This window comes from Scyliorhinus torazame, chromosome 5 (genome assembly GCF_047496885.1).
Source record: "Scyliorhinus torazame isolate Kashiwa2021f chromosome 5, sScyTor2.1, whole genome shotgun sequence".
NCBI lineage: Eukaryota > Metazoa > Chordata > Chondrichthyes > Carcharhiniformes > Scyliorhinidae > Scyliorhinus > Scyliorhinus torazame.
The window spans coordinates 91,428,188-91,443,333 of record NC_092711.1 but is presented as its reverse complement, the minus strand read 5'-3'; the positions used below and the strand labels follow the sequence as shown (position 1 = coordinate 91,443,333).

The following is a 15,146-nucleotide window of genomic DNA, read 5'->3' as shown; positions in this document are numbered from 1 at the left end:
ACCTGCAGGAAGTCACAATATTTCATTGCAACTTGGCTGCAAGGTTTAGCCCTGAGCCTGGTGGTAGCTTCACTCATGATACCCAGTTACATGTGAGGTAGAAATGGGCCGGGAATAGAAGTAAAATATTGTGGATGCTAGAAATCTGAAATAAAAAAATGCTGGATAAACTCAGCAAGTCTCGCATCACTTGTGAAGAAACCGTTAACATTTGGTTGCTCGACGTGCCCCTAACAAAGATGGGGGAGACGTCAGCGATGTCTGCATTTCGCCGAGGACGTCCGGACAGCAGCGCATGCGCATTGCAGCGGGTGTGGTTTGTTGACGGAAGCGCGCGGATTATTCCCCGGATCAGATTTGAGGAGGGACGGTTAACGGTCGCCGGCGTTGCCATGGCTGCGGGGGCGGCGCTCGCCAACCGCGCGCGCTGGCAGAAGTGGACCCTCGAGCTCAACCCGAGCGGCAGCCGCAGGTGCAGAGGCCGCGCTGGAGCCTGGGGCTCGAGTAGGAGGCGCAGGCCGGGCCAGCCTGCTCTCTCGCATGGAGGGCACCGCACACTGACCCGGGGATGTGGGCATCAACCTAAAACTTTCCGCCCCTCACTTGGCCCCTTGGCAGAAAGCAGCTTCTCAAATCTCCCAGAAACCACTCCGACTCCACTTGGCTTCTTTTCCCGGGGTCACGACCCTGCGACGCCATCTTGGTTTCAGCCCCCCACCTGAGTGTTGGCTGGAGGAACGATTGCTCGTTTCTGGGGCCGGGTGCTGCAGTGGGTCTCTCTCGACATTCAACATCGTTCACTTTCAAGCAAAAATTCATTGCCTCCGGTGACTCGGTGTAATCGCCTTTTAACGGAGGACTGGACAAGGGGATTGGCACCCTGATTGTCAGTTGACTCCAATGCACTTTGTGGCTGTCCAATCCCATGGCAGTTTGGTGCATGCAGTGTGCTCTCGGCTTGCTCATGGTTTAGTTCATGCTGACAGTATTGCCACCACAGTGGGGTCCCTGATGGAGAGACTCCCTCTTTGAAGAGGGTCCTGAAGGGCTTGCTGAGGTGACCCAATTTGTGTTCTCTGTTTTTCACAGGAGCCGTGATCAACAGTATGGCCAGGGCGACTTCATGAGCCCAGTCGCATATTCAGACAAACAGCTTCCAGACATCCGCGTCCAAGAAACAGACCGGATCCTGGTTGAGAAAGTAAGTTGGATTTGAATGTGTCCTCGTTGTCCAGCTGACCAGGCTTGGTTTGTCAACAGTGGTAAACTGGGTTGGTGAACCGCTGCACCCCATGTACTAAAGGAACCTTTTGTGGTGTTAACCGTCATCCTTATTTCCAGCCCTGGGTGTAAGATCAGTACGTGACCTTCCCCAACCTGGCTCCCTTTACTGATGCCCTGCTCACTTTCTGTTTTCAGCTCTGCTGGGACATCGCCTTTGGCCCATTGAAGCAGCTGCCCATGAATCTGTTCATTATGTACACAGCCGGCAACAACATCTCCATCTTCCCTATCATGATGGTTTGCATGATGGCCTGGAGACCTATACACGCACTGATGTCCATGTCGCCAAGTGAGTATTGTATTGATTCTGCAGCTGAGAAACAGCTTTTAACTGGCATCATTTGAATGGGACTTAGAACAGAGTGCTGAGAGCTGGGTGAATAAGGGAGTTCAGGAAGGACAGGGAAGAGGAGCTCTTTTACTCTCCAGCTTTCTCAGCCTTGAAGAAGTGGTCTTACTCTGCTACAGGAGAAGAAGTTAGTTTGTTGATGAGTAACTGCCAAGTGACATGGGGTTATTCTATTTCTATGGCTCAAAATACTATAGCAACTGGTTCTAAGGTTGATAAAATATATAAAAACAAAAGTAAAACATATTAGGGGTGGCAAAGTAGGTTTCTACCTTCATTGTACAGATATCCCCCTGGGGGAGATGGGTTAATTGAAGACACCAGTCAGTGTACAGATATCTCCCTGAGATTTCTCTTGGTGTCCAACAATCCATTGATCTCAGCCTGGAATATAATCAGTGATTGAACATCCACAACTCTCTGGGTTAGAGACAACTCATGGGGTGAGGAAATTCCTCTTCAGCTCAGTCCGAACTAGCTGCCCCCCTGAGGCTATGTCTCTGTGTTCCGGATTCTGCAGCCAGAGGAAACCGTGTCTCCGCATCTCCCTGTCAAACCCTCTTTACAATTATATCTGTTTCAATCAGATCAACTCTCAGTCTCGTAAACCCAAGAGAGTAAAGGCCCATTCTTCCCAATCTCTCCTCGTTGGACAATCCTGTCATCCCAGGAACCAATCTGGTGAGTCTTTGTTACCCTCTCTCCTTGGCAATTCTGTAGATAAGGAGACCCAAACTGCATAAGTTATTCCTCCTGTGTTTGACCAAAACTCTGTACAATTGCAGAAAGATTTCCTCACTCAAACTCCAGTGAATCATAGAAACCCTACAGTGCAGAAAGAGGCAATTTGGCCCATCGAGTCTGCACCAACCATTTGAAAGGCCACTATACAGAGACCCAATTCCCTCCATGTCCCTGTACCCCCACCTTACCTTTGGACACTTAAGGGGCAATTTATCATGGCCAATCCACCTAACCTGTACATCTTTGGACTGTGGGAGGAAACCAGAGAACCCGGAGGAAACTCAGGCTGACACAGGGTGAATGTGCAGGCTCAGCACGGACAGTCACCCAAAGCTGTAATCAAACCCCGGTCCCTGGCGCCATCCCTCGGTGAAGGCTAACGGAACATCTGCCTTCCTAATTTCTTGCTGTATCTCCATGCTGTCTGTTTGTGATTTGAGTACAAGGATCCCCCAATTCTCTATGAACATTTCACAGTCTCTCCCCTGTTCCTGATCTTTCTGTTTTTTTATTCTCACTCCCAGTCTTTAAGGTCCTGGGGAATTCGACTCAGCACTGGCTGCAGCGTCTGCTCTACTTCATCGGCAACCTGCTGGGGTTGGCCCTAGCCGTCTACAAGTGCCAGGTGATGGGGCTGCTGCCCACACACTCCTCCGACTGGCTGGCATTCCTCCAGCCGCCCCAGGTAAGATCTGAACTCGGAACGTGAGGGGGAGCCAAGAAAATAGGAAGAGGAGGAGACCGGTCAGTGCTCTGGAGCCTGAGCAATGGGCCCAACATTCCCTGCAGTTTAGATGCTCCGATTGAAAGGTGTGAAATTCTGAGGAGACTCCATAAGGTTGATGAATAGAGGCTAATTCCCAGAGAGTCAGGGACACGGGGCCAGTCTCGATAAGGGGCGGCCATTTTGGACTGAGATGAGGGAGAATTTCTTCACCCAGAGGGTTTGTGAATCTTTGGCATTCTCTATCCCAGGGAATGCTGGATGTTCTGTCATTGAGTGCGTTCAAGGCTGAGGTGGAGATATCCTTGGGAATTGAGGGGTGGGGAAGAGTGGAGTTGAGGTCGATGATCAGCCGTGATCTTGCTGAATAGTGGAGCAGGCTCGCCAGGAACTATTCCCACTCCTATTCCTGACGTTCCCCTCTTTTCACAGAGAGTGGAGTACACGGGCGGGGGGCTGGTCCTGTGATGGTCCCACTCTCCTCCCATCGCTCGGAGAGACAACGCCCGAGGATGATCGACACTGGACTGAATCTGTTTCCGCCTGGTTAACGTCTGACCAGGCCGGCTCCAGGTAACTTGCCCTCCCATCGCTCGGAGAGCCAACGCCCGAGGGTGATAACACTGGACTGAATCTGCTTCCGCCTGGTTAACGTCGGACCAGGCAGGCTCCAGGTAACCTGCGCTCCCATCGCATGCCCCCCCCCCCACCCAACACACACACACAAAGAGACAGACAGCTGGCCCGTGTACACATGACCACAGGAATGGCCGGAGATGTTGGCAGCAACGACTGTGCATTTTGTCACTGGGTATTCATTCATTGATTCTTCAACTCCCTTTGCTGAGCCACGAATGAAGGATGTGTTGGGGCTGACGATGGGACGGGAGGCGCCTGAATCAGTCATTCCCGGATGATCCCAGTGGGTCTTGCTCTCCATCTGTCCCTGTCCACCCCCTCAAGCGAATGTAAAATATAAACAGCAACAGCAGGATGGGGAGGGAAGTTCTCTCCAGTGTCCCTCAAACCCCCACTGAAATTAGGTTCCTGACCCTGTGTTGCATAACACTTTGTGGGATCTTACTGTGCATGTGGCAGTCGCCGTCTCCTCCCACAGAACGGCAGGGGCTGCACTGCAGGAGTGACCCGTCAAAAGGAAGAGATCGTCTTCCTCCTGTGCCTTTTCAGACTGGCCCAGACCTTTCAATCAACACGGCAGCTTTTTGTATTTGAAACACGTTCACTGTTTTCACGTGGGAAACTCGGCAGGGACTGCACAGCAAGATCCCACAAACACTCCGATTACCACCAGATACCACGTCAGGCTGTGTGAAGGATAATACTGCCGCTCGGACACCAGGCTGGGAAAGGAATGGTCTGGGTAGGTGCTGCCTTCCTTCTCTCCATCAAATTGGCCTCAGGATCTTGTACATCCTGAGGGGGCACAATGTGACAGGGACCCTGGTTTTATGTTCCACAGTACTGACAAGAGGCACGTTATTGAATATTTAGTGCTTGTGTATCTGTGAGCGGGCACACATACGTGCGTGTCTATGTGCCTGTGGGTGGGTGTGTGTGTGCGCGGTGCGTGCGAGTGCACCTATGCATGTTGCGTGTGTGTGTGAGGGCGGCTAAGCACGTGTGCGAGGATGCCTACGTACGAGTACATGTGTGCCAATGGATGTGTGTCTGGTCTTTCAACTGCCCTTCCCAGGTTCCAGAAAAGATTTGCTCCAAAGTCAGTCTGGGCATTGTACCTGAATGTGTTCCACTCTGATACTCTGCACTGTCACTGAGCTTCCCTGTTAACCTCCTCTGGTGCGTGAAGTGACTGCCGCATCTCCAGGAGTTTCTGTCAATCTGGACATTATACCTGAATGTGTTCCACTCTGATACTCTGCACTGTCTCTGAGCACTCCCTGTTAACTTCCTCTGGTGTGTGAAGTGGCTGCAGCATCTCCAGGGGTTTCTGTCAATCTGGACATTATACCTGAATGTGTTCCACTCTGGTACTCTGCACTGTCACTGAGCTTCCCCATTAACCTCCTCTGGTGTGTGAAGTGACTGCAGCATCTCCAGGAGTTTCTGACAGGTCTCGACAATCTGCTTTCACTTCATTTAATGTTTGTGTTTGAATTGTTCCTCTACTGTTGCTGGGGTCCTAATGGTCAGGGCGCACCCCTGACCCCTCCCAACTCTGAGACTGTGCCCGATACAGGAGTGGACTGAGGAGGCTGGATGCGAATCGATAACCTTGAGGTGAGTGGAGAAATATTCAGTCAGTGCGAGTTTGGCTGTGCTGTAAAGAAGCTGCAATGTCTTTTCAATGATCCTGTAACTGTGGAAATAAAGAATCTTGGCAAAACTGGGCCTCTGTGAAATGACAGCAAAGGAAAACGAGTCTCAGATTTCATAGACTCCACCAGCTCAAAGCTCTCCTGCTCCTTAATAGGTTTCATTTTTAACTCTGCAACAGCCTCGCCTCCTCTGTCCCAGACTTCATGCTGCTGTCTCAGTAAATGGAATGACTGAGTGATCCACACTCAGCTGGTGAACGCTCTCTGTCTCTCTCTCTCTTTCCCTGTTGTGCTGGTACCCATGAATTTCAGGCTGATCACTGAATTCCTATCTACAGTCAACAAGAACTTGATATTTATTGCACCTTCAATACAGTAAAAATCATTTATCATTGGAGCTGCTTTCACCAGATATTCTCGTGTTCCAGATCACCAGAATTCACTGAGTAAAATCATCTCTACTCATGTCCACCCTGGCTGTTATGACAAATATTTTAAAGCTGTCTTCTGTTGTTACCAACCACCCTGCCAATGGAAACAACTTCTCTCTATGTTGATGAAAATGCCTCAAATATTTCAGTCTCTCTTTCCTTCACCTTCTCTGATACTGGGAGAACAATCCCGGCTTTGCAGGTCTCTTCACAGAACAGAAACCTCTCATCACTGATACTATTCTAGCAAGGCTTCCCTGTACCCTCTCCAATTCCTTGCTATCTTTCCTAAGCTGTGGTAACACAATATTTCAGATGTGGATTAGCCAATGATTTAGAAAGATTCAGTATAACGTGTTTTTCCACTCTCTTCCTCCAATAAACCGAAGACCCAATTAGGATGTTTTGACCAAGTTGATCGACCAGAAGGCCTTTAACAAGGTGCCGCATATGAGACGATTAAATAAGTTGTTAAAAATCAATTTAGAGTACCCAATTATTTTTATTTTCCAATTGAGGGGCAATTTAGTGTGGCCAATCCACCTAACCTGCACATATTTGGGTTGTGGGGGTGAAACCTACGCAGACATGGAGAAAATGTGCAAACTCCACACGGACTGTGACCCAGGGCCGGGATTCAAATCCAGGTCCTCCACGCCACAGCCCCAGTGCTATCCACTGCGCCACATGCCGTCCTACTTTTAAATAAGTTAAGGGTAAGATCCTGGCGTGGACAGAGGATTGGCTGACTGGCAGAAGGCAGAGAGTGGGGATAAAGGGTCAGTATGGCAGCCAGTGACTCGTGGTGTCCCTCAGGGGTCAGTGCTGGGACCACAACTTTTCAGAATATACATGAATGATCTGAAGGCACTTTTGCTAAGTTCGCAGATGATACAAAGATCTGCAGAGGGACAGGTAGTATTGAGGAAGCAGGTGGGCTGCAGAAGGACTTGGACAGGCTAGGAGAGTGGGCAAAGAAGTGGCAGATGGAATACAACGTGGAAAAATGTGAGGTTATGCACATTGGAAGGAGGAATGGAATCATAGACTATTTACTAAATGGGGAAGTGCTTAGGAAATCAGAAGCATAAAGGGTCTTGGGAGTCTTTGTTCAAGATTTTCTTAAGGTGAATGTGCAGGTTCAGTCGGCAGTTAGGAAGGCAAATGCAATGTTAGCATTCATGTCGAGAGGGTGAGAATACAAGAGCAGGGATATACTTCTGAGACTATATAAGGCTCTGATCAGACCCCATTTGGAGTATTGTGAGCAGTTTTGGGCCCCGTATCGAAGGAAGGATGAACTGGGCTTGGAAAGGGTCCAGAGGAGGTTCACGAGTGATTCCTGGAATGAACAGCTTGTCGTATGAGGAGCGATTGAGGACACTGGGTCTGTACTCATTGGAGTTTAGAAGGATGAGGGGGTATCTTATTGAAACTTACGGGATACTGTGAGGCCTGGATAGAGTGGATGTTTCCACTTGTAGGAAAACTAGAACCAGAGAACACAATCTCAGACGAAAGGGACTATCCTTTAACACAGGAGATGAGGAATTTCTTCAGCCAGAGGGTGGTGAATCTCTGGAACTCTTTGCTGCAGAAGGTTGTGGAGGCCAAATCACTGAGTGTCTTTGAGACAGAGATAGATAGGTTTTTAATCAATTAGGGGATCAGGGGTTATGGCGAGATTGCAAGAGAATGGGGATATCAAAATATTAGCCATGATTGAATGGCAGAGCAGACTCGATGGGCCGAGTGGCCTAATTCTGCTCATGTGTCTTATGGTCTTATGGACCTGTCCTGTTGCATTGAAATATTTGTTTATATTCACTCCCGGGTCACTCTACCTGCATTCTGTTTAAAATTGTACTGTTTAGTTTACTTTGCCTCTCTTCATTCTTCCTTCCAAATACATCCTTTTTTGAAAAATGTTTTGAAATATTTAAAAAAAAAAAAATTTAGAGTACCCAATTCATTTTTTCCAATTAAGGGAAATTTAGCGTGGCCAATCCACCTACCCTGCATATCTTTGGGTTGTGGGGGCGAAACCCACACAAACACGGGGAGAATGTGCAAACTCCACACTGACAGTGACCCTGAGCCGGGACTGAACCTGGGACCTCGGTGCCGTGAGGCAGCAGAACTAACCACTGCACCACCATGCTGACTCATTCCAAATACATCCTTGATTTGAATCACTTTGGGATGTTGTGAGCTTGTAAAAGATGCAAAATGAACACCAGTATTTTCTATCACATTTACAGCTGACTTAAGTTGGAGATTTTGCTCTGGAACGTTTAAATGAGAGACAGTCAAAGTTTAACTATTTTACTGCAGAATGAGTTGGTTATAAATACAAGGTTCTTTAGTGCAGCCTTGGCAAACTGAGTGTAACCCCGAGAGTCTGGTGAGTGGGGGAATTCGGTGAAGGAGGTGTTTGCTCCCTTTTTTTTTACCTTTTTCGCCCTGTACAAATTGGTTCTTACTGGGAAATCATTTGCAATTTGTTGAGTATTTGGTAAGTTGTTCAGGTCTACTCTATTCCTAAGGTTCAGCAGGGAGTCAGTGAATTCAGAGGAATGAACCCAGACAGCAGTTCTTAAAGGTTCACTGCAGCCCTATTCTCACCTCAGTAGAGTTCAGCAACTGCAGACACTATTTACACCGGAGTTCTCCTGGTGCAGCGGGAGCAACATTTTGCTTGAACACCACCAAAACAACCTGATTAATCAGATCACTCGTCAGATGCTGGTTGTGGAGTCTTCCAGCCAGCACAGGGCGAGTAAGTGAGCAGGACCTGACGTGAGAGAGCACACGGGCAGTAGAGATGTAGACGCTGACACGTTCTGGTCGGGGGAAGTGTGGACTGAATGTGAGGTTGACCGGGAATTTTAATAGGGGAATGGATGTGGGTTTCAGCAGCAGCCGAGCTGGGGTGGGTACAGGCGACATTATGGATTTTGAAATATCTGGTATGAGTGATGGTGTGAATATGTGGTCAGAATCTCATCTAGCGTGGTGGCACAGTGGTTAGCACTGCTGCCTCATAGCACCAGAACCTGGGTTCAATTCCAGCCTTGGGTGACTGTCTGTGTGGAGTTTACACATCCTTTCCGTGTCTGCATGGGCTTCCTCCTGGTGCTCTGGTTTCCTCCCACAGTCCACAAACATGCAGGTTAGGTGGATTGGCCATGCTAAATTACCCCTTAGGTCAAAAGATGTGCAGGTTAGATGGTTTCGCGGATAGGGCGGGGCAGTGGGCATAGGTAGGGTGCCCTTTTCAAGGGTCAGTGTAGACTTGAAGGGCCAAATGGCCTCCTTCTGCACTGCAGAGATTCAATGATTGTGCAGAGTGTGGTTCAGCCTCAAGACAGTTCCCAGGGAGAGGGATGGACTTGGGAGTTAGAGTACGGAATTTCTTTTTAAAAAAAAATAAATTTAGAGGACCCAATTCATTTTTTCCAATTAAGGGGCAATTTAGCGTGGCCAATACATCTACTATGCACATCTTTGGGTTGTGGGTGTGAAACCCACGCAGACATGGGGAGAATGTGCAAACTCCACACGGACAGTGACCCAGAGCCGGGATCGAACCTGGGACCTCAGCGTTGTGAGGCAGCAATGCCAACCACTTTGCCACCGTGCTGCCCTGAGAACGGAATTTCTACTGGTGACCGAACACAATGGCCTTTGGTCTTCCCAATTATTAATTGGAGGAAATTTCTGCTCATCCAGTACTGGATGTGGGAGAAGCAGTTTGATAATTTAGTAACAGTGGAGCAATGGAGAGGGATGGGGGTGAGGTAGAGCTGGGTGTTGTCAGTGTACTAACACGGTGCTTTGAGATAATGTCACCTTGTGGCAGCGTGTAGATGAGAAATAGGAGGGGCCGAGGACCGATGCTTGGGGGACACAGAGCACAAGGACTTGGAGAGGAAAGTGATACGAGATGGACGGTACTTTGCAACGACAGTAGGAAAAGTTTTTCTTTTTTAAGAGGATAGGTGATGATGGTGGATTTAAAGGTGAGAGTGACAGAGAGAGAGAAATGTTAACAATATCAGCTAACACGGAGAAGCTAACATGGTCAGGATGTTTAGTGCGAATGGAGTCTAAGGAGCAGAAGGCAGATCTCTGACAAGATGAGCTCTGAGGAAGATTGAAGGTAGGAGTGAAAGTGGAGAAAGATGCAGGTTCAGGGCTCAGACTTAGAGAAATGGTTTGGTCTGGTGGGTTAGTGGGAGGGAGGGAAGCAGCAGAGGCAGCTGATCTGATTGTCTCAATCTCAGTGACAAAGAAGCTCCATCAGCTCCTCACACTTGTTACTGGAGGGGAGGTGAGGATGGAGGAGACTGGGGAACCCTTCAAAGGGAATTAATCTGTTAGAGATATTTTAAAAATTACCACCCTGTGTTTAACATAAAAGGAGGTTTATTTGACTTTTATGTGAAATGTTAACCATTATAACTGGAGTTTATTAACACCAGCAGAAACAGATCCAATGAATATGGTTCACTCCCGGATACAATTAACAGAACAATTCAATCACAGTCACTTGTGAAGTTGCTGGTGTAGCAGCAGGTTGGCTGACTGTGTGAATCCCTTCCCACACCCAGGGCAGGTGAACGGTCTTTCCCCAGTGTGAATGCGCCGATGTGTTACCAGATGCGATGATTGAGTGAATCCTTTGCCACACTCTGAGCAGGTGAATGGCCTCTCCCCAGTGTGAACTCGCTGATGTGTCAGTAGGTGGGATGACCGAGTGAATCCCTTCCCACACTTAGAGCAGGTGAACGGCCTCTCTCCACTGTGGATGCGCTGATGTTCCAGTAGGGTGGATAACCGAGTAAATCCCTTCCCACACACAGAGCAGTTGAAGGGTCTCTCCCCAGTGTGAACTCGCTGATGTACAATCAGATCAGATGATCGCCTGAACCCAGTCCCACAGTGAGAGCATCTGAACGGCCTCTCCCCAGTGTGAACACGTTGATGAAACATCAGTTCCCAGGAACTTGTATAGCCTTTCTCACAGTCCTGACATTTAAAAGGTCTCTCCCCGGTGTGAATTCGCTGGTGTGTCCGCAGGTGGGATGAGTGAGCAAATCCTTTCCCACACGTGAAGCAGATGAATGGCCTCTCCCCAGTGTGAATTCGCTGGTGGACAGTGAGGACAGATAATGTCTTGAAACCAGTCTCGCAGTGAGAGCATTTGAACGGTCTCTCGTCACTGTGAACACGTTGATGACCAGTCAGTTCCCGGGAACTTTTATGACACTTCCCACAGACTGGACATTTAAAAGGTCTCTCGTCTGTGTGAACTTGTCGGTGTTGCAGCAGAGAGGATGAACAAGTGAATCCCTTCCCACACTCAGAGCAGGTGAACGGTCTCTCCCCACTGTGACTGCGCTGATGATTCCCCAACTCAGATGGGTAATTAAAGCCCTTCCCACAGTCTCCGCATTTCCAAGGCTTCTCACTGTGGTGACGGTAGTTATGTTTTGTCAGACCAGATGAGGGACTAAAGTCTTGTCCATACACAGAACATGTGTCCGGTTTCTTTTCACTGTGAACGGCGCATTTTCCTTCCATGTTTCAAATATGGTAGTATACAGGTTACAATAAACTGGTTTCAGTTTCCCGACTGCAAATCCTCCCCTTCTAATATCCTGTGAAATTGATTTAAAACAGAAAAGATGGAGTGAGAGAGAAGCAATAAAAACACAACGGTAGGTTGTGAAATTGAGCTGAATGAATCTGGACATTTGTGGGGCTGGCACTTGGAAAAAGTGACCATGAATGAACTGGTTCATATAGAACATAGAACAATACAGCGCAGTACAGGCCCTTCGGCCCACGATGTTGCACCGAAACAAAAGCCATCTAACCTACACTATACCATTATCATCCATATGTTTATCCAATAAACTTTTAAATGCCCTCAATGTTGGCGAGTTCACTACTGTAGCAGGTAGGGCATTCCACGGCCTCACTACTCTTTGCGTAAAGAACCTACCTCTGACCTCTGTCCTATATCTATTACCCCTCAGTTTAAAGTTATGTCCCCTCGTGCCAGCCATTTCCATCCGCGGGAGAAGGCTCTCACTGTCCACCCTATCCAACCCCCTAATCATTTTGTATGCCTCTATTAAGTCTCCTCTTAACCTTCTTCTCTCCAACGAAAACAACCTCAAGTCCATCAGCCTTTCCTCATAAGATATTCCCTCCATACCAGGCAACATCCTGGTAAATCTCCTCTGCACCCGCTCCAAAGCCTCCACGTCCTTCCTATAATGCGGTGACCAGAACTGTACGCAATACTCCAAATGCGGCCGTACCAGAGTTCTGTACAGCTGCAACATGACCTCCTGACTCCGGAACTCAATCCCTCTACCAATAAAGGCCAACACTCCATAGGCCTTCTTCACCACCCTATCAACCTGGGTGGCAACTTTCAGGGATCTATGTACATGGACACCTAGATCCCTCTGCTCATCCACACTTTCAAGAACTTTTCCATTAGCCAAATATTCCACATTCCTGTTATTCCTTCCAAAGTGAATCACCTCACACTTCTCTACATTAAACTCCATTTGCCACCTCTCAGCCCAGCTCTGCAGCTTATCTATATCCCTCTGTAACCTGCTACTTCCTTCCACACTATCGACAACACCACCGACTTTAGTATCGTCTGCAAATTTACTCACCCACCCTTCTGCGCCTTCCTCTAGGTCATTGATAAAAATGACAAACAGCAACGGCCCCAGAACAGATCCTTGTGGTACTCCACTTGTGACTGAACTCCATTCTGAACATTTCCCATCAACCACCACCCTGTCTTCTTTCAGCTAGCCAATTTCTGATCCACATCTCTAAATCACCCTCAATCCCCAGCCTCCATATTTTCTGCAATAGCCTACCGTGGGGAACCTTATCAAACGCTTTGCTGAAATCCATATACACATCAACTGCTCTACCCTCGTCTACCTGTTCAGTCACCTTCTCAAAGAACTCAATAAGGTTTGTGAGACATGACCTACCCTTCACAAAGCCATGCTGACTATCCCTGATCATATTATTCCTATCTAGATGATTATAAATCTTGTCTCTTATAATCCCCTCCAAGACTTTACCCACTACAGACGTGAGGCTCACCGGTCTATAGTTGCCGGGGTTGTCTCTGCTCCCCTTTTTGAACAAAGGGACCACATTTGCTATCCTCCAGTCCTCTGGCACTATTCCTGTAGCCAATGATGACATAAAAATCAAAGCCAATGGTCCAGCAATCTCTTCCCTGGCCTCCCAGAGAATCCTAGGATAAATCCCATCAGGTCCCGGGGACTTATCTATTTTCAGCCAGAGGCCCGTACCCCATGGCTTACCCCTGGTAAGTCGTCCCTCAAGGAAGGGAACCTGCCACTTGGTCTGGACCTACACAATTATCTGGTCTCGCTGGGAGAAGAGAGCAAAAGAGGAGAGGGGAGGAGCAGGAAAGGAAAGGCAAGGAATGAAGTAGAGATATTTTATATATCTACAACTCAACAAGACGTTTGATAGAACTTCCAAAAACTCCCATCTTCCTCCACCTAGAAGGACCAGGGTAGCAGGTGGTTGTGAACACCATCACCACCAAGTTCTCCTCCAACGTACACACCATCCTGACTTGTTCAACATCCAATACTGGATGAACAGAAATTTCCTCCATTTTCATATTGTCTACAGTTCCCGCCAGCCACTATCTTCACCCCTTCTCCTCTGAACTGCCAGAGTCCGAACCAGACTAAATATTTCACCTTAAACTTGAGCTTTCATCCAGATATCAACATCATCACCATTATTGACTATTTCCACTTCAATAACATCACCCAACTAAGGATGGCAGATTTACACAGTGAATGTCAATGATTTGGAACTCAATCATTATGCTAAAAGGGCGATTACATTCAGGTGCTGAGTAATCAAATAATGTGGCCAGATTTTGATGTGAAACTTGGTTCAAGTTTCGTGTCTGCAAATCCTCTTCTAATACGCTCTAAATGGAGGTTTACAAAAACCATCACTGTCAGTCCAGAAACTAAATGCAAAAGAGACAAACATTTCTCTTGGATTGAGTTTGCTGTATCTAAATCCTCCCCTTCTGACCCCCAGTAAAGGGGTTTCTAAAATCTATCACAGCAGTCCAGTAGAGAAATTCACAACACCCCCACCTCCGGCGTCCTGAACAAAGATGATGTGGAGATGCTTGGATTGGGGTGAGCTCAGTAAGAAGTCTTGCACAAGGTCAAAGTCCAACAGGTCTGATTCAAATCACTAGCTTTCGGAGCACGGTTCCTTTCTCAGGTGAATGAAGAGGTAGGTTCCAGAATTATATCATAGAATTTACAGTGCAGGAGGAGGCCATTCGGCCCTTCGAGTCTGCACCGGCTCTTGGAAAGAGCACCCTACCCAAACACACACCTCCACTCTATCTCCGTAAGCCAGTAACCCCACCCAACACTAAGGGGAATTTTGGACACTAAGGGCAATTTATCAGGGCCAAACCACCTAACCTGCACAACTTGGGACTGTGGGAGGAAACCAGAGCACCCGGAGGAAACCCACGCAGAAACGGGATGTGCAGACTCCGCAGACAGTGACCCAAGCCGGAATCGAACCTGGGACCCTGGAGCAGTGAAGCAATTGTGCTATCCGCAATGCTACCGTGCTGCCATATATATATACCTCTTCATTCACCTGAGGAAGGAGCAGCGTTCCGAAAGTAAGTGATTTGAAACAAACCTGTTGGACTTTAACCTGGTGTCAGACTTCTTACTGAGCTCACCCCAATCCAACGCCGGTATCTCCACATCATCAGCAGCTGGTAAGGATGTGGAAACGTACAGGGAGCCATGCAGTCGGCGGATAGACGGGTAAAATTTATAAATGTCTGGTGAAGGCTTCAAACCTCGAATACGAACCTGCAGATCCCGCGTTTGCTGCTCCGAGTCTTTCTCCCGGGACCAAGCCCTGGGTAACATCCGCCATCTTGGTTCAGCGTGGAGCAGAGCGCATGCGCTGGCGTCTTGGTGACGCTACAGCGTGGGCGGAACATCAAGGTTTCTGTTCCCAGCCGGGTCCTAGTGCCGGGGTGAACTCATCGTTCGCAACTGGTTTTTAAACCTCTCGCTCTTTTTTTTTTTAAAGTATTTTTATTAATGTTTTGAAGAATTTTTCATAATACAACAATAGAAACAATAATAACTAAACAAACTAGAGTGAATATTAACATAGTGTAAAAGGAGAATATAGAGTAACAATTAAATAGACATTACCCCACGCGACCC

General features: G+C 47.9%; 4 protein-coding genes across 10 annotated transcripts in view; 2 read left to right on the top strand and 2 right to left on the bottom strand.

Annotated features, from left to right (window-relative positions):
• Positions 1 to 15,146, top strand: part of LOC140421474 (uncharacterized) — a 366,287-nt gene that overhangs the window by 181,737 nt on the left and 169,404 nt on the right. The gene's annotated exons all lie outside the window — the stretch shown is intronic.
• The window catches only part of LOC140421475 (uncharacterized), an 856,937-nt gene that overhangs the window by 768,511 nt on the left and 73,280 nt on the right, over positions 1 to 15,146 (bottom strand). The gene's annotated exons all lie outside the window — the stretch shown is intronic.
• Positions 310 to 5,466, top strand: LOC140418926 (ER membrane protein complex subunit 4-like). Its single transcript, XM_072502602.1, has 5 exons — positions 310 to 472; positions 1,090 to 1,201; positions 1,420 to 1,573; positions 2,902 to 3,062; positions 3,534 to 5,466. The coding sequence occupies exons 1-5, from the start codon at positions 393 to 395 to the stop codon at positions 3,567 to 3,569; spliced, it is 543 nt and encodes a 180-aa protein (XP_072358703.1). The 5' UTR covers positions 310 to 392; the 3' UTR covers positions 3,570 to 5,466.
• Positions 10,240 to 14,940, bottom strand: LOC140418927 (uncharacterized). 3 transcript variants are annotated; one of them, XM_072502603.1, is made up of 2 exons: positions 14,781 to 14,940; positions 10,240 to 11,492 (listed from the first exon to the last, which is right to left on the bottom strand). In XM_072502603.1, exon 2 carries the CDS (start codon positions 11,413 to 11,415, stop codon positions 10,378 to 10,380), a length of 1,038 nt encoding a protein of 345 aa, XP_072358704.1. In that variant the 5' UTR covers positions 11,416 to 11,492; positions 14,781 to 14,940; the 3' UTR covers positions 10,240 to 10,377. The 3 variants fall into 3 exon arrangements, with proteins under 3 accessions (XP_072358704.1, XP_072358706.1, XP_072358705.1); XM_072502605.1 differs by having other exon boundaries at positions 14,768 to 14,826; XM_072502604.1 differs by lacking the exon at positions 14,781 to 14,940 and adding an exon at positions 14,602 to 14,743.